An 8,774-nucleotide genomic window follows, 5' to 3' on the forward strand; every position below is an offset into this window, starting at 1 on the left:
AAAGCTTTTACAGTTTTGATCCATGCACTTCCCACTGTAAAAATAGAATGATCTGTGATCTTCCCTCAGAGTAGCTAACATATGTTATACTGTTACCCTGACTTTGTGCTGAATATACAGGGTGTTACAACATGTGAGACAGTTGTCTGAATTGGTAACTACACTCTATTGTGACATAAAGGTTGAGGACGGATGTCAGGGGTAGGTTCTTTACCCAGAGGGTGGTGAGGGATTGGAATGCCCTGCCTGCTGCAGTTGTAAATGCGCCTAGTTTGGGGGCGTTTAAGAGATCCGTGGATAGGTTTATGGATGGAAAGGGTTTGGTTTAGGTTAGAGGGTCATTGCTTTTTAACTGGTCGGCGCAACATCGTGGGCCGAAGGGCCTGTTCTGCGCTGTAATGTTCTATGTCCTCTGTACAAGATAGGAATGGAATTAGAGGGAACAGTTTCTAACTAAAGGTGTGGTCTTGTTTGCCATCTAGATGGTCTGTCACAAGTTGGTTCTGAAAAAATAAAGTTCAGTAAGCTAGCACGAGGGGGCATGGCTTTAAATTAAGGGGGGGTAGTTATAGGACGGATGTCGGGGTAGGTTCTTTACCCAGAGGGTGGTGAGGGATTGGAATGCCCTGCCTGCTGCAGTTGTAAATGCGCCTAGTTTGGGGGCGTTTAAGAGATCCGTGGATAGGTTTATGGATGGAAAGGGATTGGTTTAGGCTAGAGGGTCATTGTTTTTTAACTGGTCGGCGCAACATCGTGGGCCGAAGGGCCTGTTCTGCGCTGTAATGTTCTATGTTCTATGTAATTTTATTTGCAGAAATCAAATTAGTGAATGTAATAAATAGGAGTGGGGAAAGACCATCATGTCTGCTCTGCCTTTCAATAGCATAGATGATCTTGGGCTTCAACTCCAATTTTCCCTCCTGGTTCCCCTTTCAGCTTGTATTCACACCCAATCTGATAAGCAAACTAAAGATACGTTACTCTGCCTCTTCATCTAAGTTATTAACTTAAATTGCAGGTAGCCTGGACTCCAGCAGTGATCTTTGCAGCACTCCACTAATCAATCTTCTAAATTGAAAATGCTCCATTAATCAATCCTCTATCTGAAAAGACATCAGCTCCAAACGCCATGATCTCTTTTCTTGTGCACTGACCTTTGTTGTGGCACCTTATCAAAAGCCTTTTAAAAAAAAATTCAAGTATATTACATCTACCAGTTTCCCTTTATCTACCCTACTACTTACTTCCTCAAAATAAATTTGTCAAGCAACATTTCCCTTTTGTAAAACCATGCCGTTTATAATCATACTATGTTTTTCTAAGTACACAGTTAAGACTTAGTTAATAATAGACTCAAGCACTTTACTAATAACTGGTGTCAGGCTAAATATTAAATTCAAGTACAAAATGAAAGGGACTAAAATGGTTGATAGTTTTGGAATATTCAAAACTCAGGTGGATGCGTCATATTTAATAAATTCCAAGTACCTATTTTTTGATAATATAAACCCCGTGCAATGCTATAGGTTTCACAAGTGAAATCCTGCACTCCTGCCTATCTATTGGTAAACATTTAACAGAAAATATTTTTAAGACGCGGGTTGATGGGTTTTTGATAAGAGAGGGGCTTAAGGGTTATGGGGAGAGGGTGAGAAAGTGGAACTGAGCCACGACAGATCAGCCATGATCTTATTGAATGGCGGGGCAGACTCGAAGGGCTAGATGGCCTACTCCTGCTCCTATTTCTTATGTTCTTATGTTATCCTTTGAACCAGGAACTTCAGAATCATCTTTTTCTGTACCCAACTAAACAAAGTTACCAACTGTCTGATGTCTCTTTTGCCCAGTACTGACAAAAGCATGAACTGAAGCAAATCACAGAAGAATGACTGGATCAAATTTCTGTCCATCACAACCACTGTGGTAGTGCCTATAATGAAAGAATAGTACAACTATCCAAGCTCATCAAAATTCAAACTTGTTTATGTGCCAGCATGTGGTCAAATCCGAACAGATTATTCTGCTTGTAATTATGCATCCTATCTTTAGAATTTCCTCACTAAATCTCGGCACTTCAAATGGAATTCTGATCAATGGTTGGCCACCAATCCAATGTCTCCCAATGCGCACAGTGGCAAACTCTGTTTGATATGTTACTGTATAAACGTAAGTTGCCAGTTTGAGATAACCAATATAAACATGTAGCCAGTATCTTCTGAACTTCATACCTAGGTTCATTGTAAACAAAACCTCCTCTCTGGCACTTCAAAATAATAATCTGCTTTCCAGTTGAATGATGGACTGGGTAAGTATATGCCCAGATCCAAAACCTTGCCATGAATAGATTATTAACCACAAGGAGGTATCCCCTTCCAATATTGGAAGGATCCACATCAAATGGTAAAATCCTCTTAGGGATGATTCTTATTTACACTTGTGAAAGGTTGGAAGGGAATCTACCGGCACTGAATTAAGCGGAGGTACATAATCTATCCATGTATCAATGACTATGTTTCCCTGGGCATGAAACTCTTTGGGATATACCAAGGGTGTGCAGGCTCTCTTCTAGTCAAACCTGGTGAGAATGTAGACTTGGTCCTTGTCCAGAACACTTAGCTTCGACTGTGACTTCAAAAGTCCAAATTTCCCCACATATTGGGCAATACGCTCAATGTTTTAGAACTTACTGAAGTTTTGCTTGGTTGACCCATGCTGAGGTATTTTCCTGAAAAAGGGAAGTAGTTTTCTTCCTAAGTATGCTAACTGTCACAGGCTTTCAGTCATACATAAGCAAGAAGCCATGGACCATGAATAAAGGATTCCCATGATGAAGACTTACACTAATCTTTTGGGGTACTGTCTGTAATAGCTTGACATCTATCTGTAATAAGCCCATTTGTAAAAGTGCTTCGACAATGTCCTTGTAAATATTTTGCGTAGGCAAACACAATTTAAGTTGAAACTAAATAAGTGAATATCCCACTTATGTTAAATTATTTTCCTAGGGACACAGACACACCACAGACATTTTCCTTCATTAGATGATTTATTTAACAATTTGAACCGAGAAACACAAAAGCACATTAAAGTACTGTATTTTCAGCAGTATGCAGTAATCAGTTTGATCCACATAAAACTGGCACAAAGTGGTCCAAATTCTCCCATATTGGCACGTGGAAAGGAGGGCAATATATCCAGAAATAGTCCATAATGGAATTAGTCAGTGTCACTGGGACAAAATCCAACACAAATTGTCCAAGCACATGCTATATAAAGATCTTTTTTAAAAATTCAACACTGAGATGCCAAAGGGAGAAATGTTCAAACCAAAGTTTTTGTATCAGGGTAACTAAGCTGACCTAGCAGCAAAACCTAGCCAGGATTCGTAAAAAGTTTCTAAACCGTATACAGATCTTTAAGAAAAACTTACAAACCAAACTACACCTGCATTCAAACTGCACACAGCTGCTGCTGACAGGACAAAGGCTCACAATGAGGACATTTATAAATGGATAGTAAAGAATACCTGATGCAATCATGCCAATGTTATGATGTGTCTTTGATGTTTCCTTCCATGCAAAACTAGCAATTTCTATTTTAAATGGAACTCAAAAGAACACTAAAAGAAACACGTATACCATTTTATTTAAAATACTCACTGTCATCTCCAACTGGACCTGCAGAACATTGTGCTGGAGGATCCCGAGCCAAGTCAGTGAGTTCCTAGTTTTAAAAATGAAAACCAAGTTAAAGTTTCATGGGTCAAACAGTGGTTATTTGGAATGACAATCTAAAACAAAACATACACTCTGCAAACTGGTAACAATTAGGCAATACAAAGGTGTGCACAAAATACACAATTTGCAGTAATCCAACAGTTTTATGGTCACTTTTTTTTGCTGATATCTACTGAATTCCTTCATAGCAATGATGTTATGCTGAACCTTCAGGAATCACTAGTTATGCCTCAACTAGCATCCAGTGTGTAAGAACAAAATGCTGCAGATACTGGAAATCTGAAGTAAAAACAGAAAATGCTGAGTAAACTCAGCAGGTATAGCAGCATCTGTGGAGAGAAACACTTTGGATCTACAGAAATGTCAACTCTGCTTCTTCCACAGATACTGCTATACCCGCTGAGTTTATACAACATTTTCTGTTTTTATTTCCAGTTGTTGAGGCTTTGAAGGCATTGCAGAGATTTAAAAGAATGGTATAAGAGGCAAGAACTTCAGCTACATGGGGAGACTGGAGAAACTGGGGTTCTTGGGGGAGGGAAAATTAAAGGGAGATTTGATAAAGGTACTCAAAATTCACTAGGGACTATTTTAAGAATAGATAGCAAAAGCATGATTCTCCTGATGGGAGAGTTGGTAACCTGAGGGTACAGATTTAAGATCATTTGCAAAGGGATCGCCAGGGAAAAGCTTTTTGTTTAACCTAGTTCTGGAATTCACTGCCTGAAAGGGTGCTGGGAGCAGATTCAGCAATGATTATCAAAAGATGAAAAAAAATTAAAGCTAAAGAATTGGAGAGTGATAATAACTGGACCTCTCTTTTAAAGAGCTGGCACAGGCAAGATGGGTTGAATGGACTCCTTCCGTGCTGTATGGTATTCTGAAAATTTCAAACTGCTGTAGTGACGCCTGAATTTTAAGACTACTAACATAACCACAACTGAGAAGAGGGCAGAAACCAAGGTCGTGGGTGTGATTCTATTCCCATGCACAAATACTCCAACAATGTAACAGCACAGGGAATAAAGTATAAAAATAGGGAAGTCTTGCTAAAACTACAAGGCACTGGTTAGACCACACTTGGAATACTGTGAACAGGTTTGGTCCTCTCACCTAAGGAAATATACACTGGATTGGAAGCAATCCAAAGAAGGTTCGCTCAGTTGATCTCAGGTATGGAGGGATTTTCTTATGAGGAGAGCTTGTATAGGTTGGGCCTATACTCATTGGAATTCAGAAAAACGAGAGGTGATTTTATTGAATTATATAGGATTCTTATGGGGCTTGACAGGGTAGAGTTATTTCCCCTCATGAGAGAGCCCAGGACCCGAGGGTATAACACCAGAGTAAGAGGTCACCATTTAAGACAGACATGAGGAGGAATTTCTTCTGAGGGTAGGGAATTGTGGAATTCTTTACCAGAGAAGGCTGTAGAGGCTGGGTGGTTAAGTATGTTCAAGGCTGAGACAAACAGATTTTTAATCAGTCAGGGAATCAAGGATCATGAGGATAAGACAGAAAAGTGTTGTTTAGGATTATCACATCAGATCAGTCGTGATCTCATTGAATGGCGGCAGTCTTGATGAGCCAAATGGCCTACTTCTGCTGCTACGTCTTATGGTCTAACACTGCTCTTCCACTTTCCACCTGCCTTACAATTAAAAATTCTAACCCATTTCCCTATCCGCACGCTAATCTACACTGCTTCCAGTCTGGCAAAACACCATCTGAAAAACTCTCATCGTAGCAGTCAATCCTCCTCCATATCTCCTTAAACATCCCTGACTCTAACCTGTTCTTCCTTGACAATACACCTTAAAGCCTACAGTTGGATCATCTCCATGTGGCCTGTTGTCAAATTCTAGATGAGCTACTGCACTAGTAGAGATCAAGCAGGATGAACCTGTGTTCCCTAGAATTTAAAATAAGCCGCAGTCTCACTGAAATGTTTAGGACATTTAGAAAGCTCAACTAGGTAGATGTTCCTCTAACTAGGGAGTGTAAAACTAGAACTCATTGCCTCAGAATAAGGGGCTGACCATTTCAGTCTGAGATGAGAATAACTTCACTCAGTTTTGAATTTTTGGAGTTCTCTACTGATGAGGATATTCGAGGCTGAGATCCACATTCTGGACACTAAGGGATTATAGGGTTAGGACAGAAAAGTGGAGCTGAGGTAGAAGTTTAACCTTGATCTTACTGAATGACAAAGCAGGCTAAAGGGCCAAATGACTGACTCCTCCTATTTCTTGTTATATTACACAATCATACTTTTATGACCTCTGTTAGCCAGTCACAGCATTATTGTATAAGCACAACTTCCTGTTCTTTGATTGCTGAGTAGTTTGGGATACTTTCAGAGAAGTCAGCCAGCCAGCCTCATTTTTATCCCATGAGTGTCTTTTTCTATCATCCTGCAAGGCACAAATCATGGTCACTTGCGTTTGTAAAGGAATTAAACAAAGAACTAATTATTTAATGCTTTAGTTTAGTAAAGTTCACACTAAATGAATTGCTTGTATGAATAATCAACTTGTACAAAGTACAAATCAAAATAAATAAGACACTCCGATCTTTCAATTAGAAATGATCAAATGTTTGCTATGAACATTCGCTAATGGTATCAATGCCAGTGTTTCAAAGCACTGTTAATCCCAAATCCTTATCTCACTGCTACAAATCACTCAATCCCTTAATCAGCATTTAACTAGCTCTTTACATAATGTAACAAAACACTCAGTTTTGAATCTTTAGAGTTCTCTACTGACGAGGATATTTGAGGCTGAGATCCACATTCTGGACACTAAGGGATTATAGGGTTAGGACAGAAAAGTGGAGTGAGGTAGAAGTTTAACCTTGACTTTACTGAATGATGAAGCAGACTAAAGGGCCAAATGACGGACTCCTCCTATTTCTTGTTATATTGCACAATCATATTTCAATTATAAAAGCAGTTAAGGTTTACTGAATTTATTGACTCCAACGGGATTTCTAGGGCCAACACAGTAAAAAGTCTCACAACACCAGGTTAAAGTGAGACTTCTTACTGTGTTTACCCCAGTCCAACACTGACATCTCCACATCATTTCTAGTGCCACCACTGCCGATGTCAGAGTAGATTTCTCAAAGGTCAATCCACAGAAAGCAACTGGCCCAGATGGGTACCCGGACGAGCACTCAGATCCTGTGCCAATCAGCTGGCAGGGTTATTCACAGACATCTTCAACCTCTCTTTACAACAACCCGAGGTCCCTATCTGCTTCAAGACGACGACCATTATCCCGGTACCTAAGAGAAACCAAGCAGCGTGCCTTAATGACTATTGACCGGTGGCTCTGATATCCATCATTATGAAGTGCTTCGAAAGGTTAGCCATGGCACGAATCAATTCCAGCCTCCAGGACTACCTGGATTCACTACAGTTTGCCTATCACCACAACATCCACTGCAGATGTCATCTCCCCTGCCCTGCATTCAACCGTGGAACACCTAGATAACGAGGACACCTATGTCAGACTCCTATTTATTGACTACAGTTCAGCCTTCAACACCATTACTCCCATGAAACTCATCTCCAAACTCCATGGCCTGGGCCTCGGCACCTTCCTCTGCAACTGATCCGGGATCCTGAACTTCCTAGTTACAGACCACAATCAGTAAGGATAGGCAATAACACCACCTTCACGATCATCCTCAATACTGGTGCCCCACAAGGCTGTGTCCTCAGCCCCCTACTATACTCCTTACATACCTATGATTATGTGGCCACATTCCCCTCCAATTCGATTTTCAAGTTTGCTGATGACACCACCATAGTGGGTCAGATCTCAAATAATGATGAGACATAGAACGGAACAAGGTAGAAAATCTGGTGAACTGGGGCGGCAACAAACTGTCCTGGTCCCACCATGCCAACACTACAGTTAAGAAAGCCCACCAACGTCTCTACTTTCTCAGAAGACTAAAGAAATTTGGCATGTCAGCTACGACTCTCACCAATTTCTACAGATACACCATAGGAAGCATTCTTTCAGGTTGTATCAAAGCATGGTATGGTTCTTGCTCTGCCCAAGACCGCAAGGAACGACAAAAGGTCATGAATGTAGTCCAATCCATCACACAAACCAGCCTCCCATCCATTGACTTTGTCTACACTTCCCGCTGCCTCAGCAAAGCAGCCAGCATAATTAGGGACCCAACGCACCACGGACATTCTTTCTTCCACCTTCTTCCTTCGGGAAAAAGATACAAGGTCACTTATCAACCGACTCAAGAACTTTTTCTCTGCTGCCGTTAAGACTTTTGAATGGACCTACCTTGCATTAAGTTGATCTTTCTCTACACTCTAGTTATGACTTTAACACTATACTCTGCACTCTCTCGTTTCCTTCTCTATGTATGGTATGCTTTGTCTGTATAGCACACAAAAAACAGTAATAAAGCAAACCAAATCAATGTAGCCAGCAGGCAATTGGCAACAACTGGACGTCATTTGATCTACGATTCTCCCCCAGATGGTTACTTTAATTTGTTTCAATGTCATTGGGTAACATCTTATCGAGCTGCAGAAAACAAACACTATGACATTCACTTTCAAGCGGTGTTTTACAAAGTATTCTATGAAGACCTGAGCATCCACTGACAAAATTTGATTCATGATGGTTTCACATAATAGCTGTAATAAATTTGTAATATAAAAGTACACTAAATAACACGCAGAACAGCTGCAAAAACTTTGCTCCAAGTTTTCAAGACATGGTTTTGATTGACAAATTAAACCAAAACATTTCCTTCCTGGCTTAATAAGGAATACGTGTACGAGGAACTAAAGCAGATTGCATTCAATCAGTGCAACGCTCCCAAATCTGCTTTAAAAACAAAGAGAATACACCCAAAATGTCATTTCTCATACAGATGCTGCTCGTTTCAGCTTTATATTTCAGTTGGCCTACTTTCATCTCAAGCTAAACACTGCACTGAGATACAAAAATATTGTACAGCATTTTTGTACTACGGGGTTTCTATGAATTTCCAATT

General features: G+C 40.3%; 1 protein-coding gene across 2 annotated transcripts in view; it reads right to left on the reverse strand.

Annotated features, from left to right (window-relative positions):
* Positions 1–8,774, reverse strand: part of LOC145348109 (ubiquitin-conjugating enzyme E2 D2-like) — a 38,286-nt gene that overhangs the window by 27,909 nt on the left and 1,603 nt on the right. Inside the window, exons 1-2 of one of the 2 annotated variants that reach the window (XM_080196263.1) lie at positions 3,911–3,934; positions 3,660–3,723 (exon numbers count right to left, since the gene is read on the reverse strand). In XM_080196263.1, coding sequence (XP_080052389.1) covers position 3,660 — 1 coding nt within the window. In that variant the 5' untranslated portion in view covers positions 3,661–3,723; positions 3,911–3,934. Of the gene's footprint in view, positions 1–3,659; positions 3,724–3,910; positions 3,935–8,774 lie in introns of those variants that run through there. The other variant, XM_080196258.1, reaches the window with a different exon arrangement.

This window comes from Carcharhinus amblyrhynchos, chromosome 1 (genome assembly GCF_965287045.1).
Source record: "Carcharhinus amblyrhynchos chromosome 1, sCarAmb.v2.hapA, whole genome shotgun sequence".
NCBI classification, from domain to species: Eukaryota; Metazoa; Chordata; class Chondrichthyes; order Carcharhiniformes; family Carcharhinidae; genus Carcharhinus; species Carcharhinus amblyrhynchos.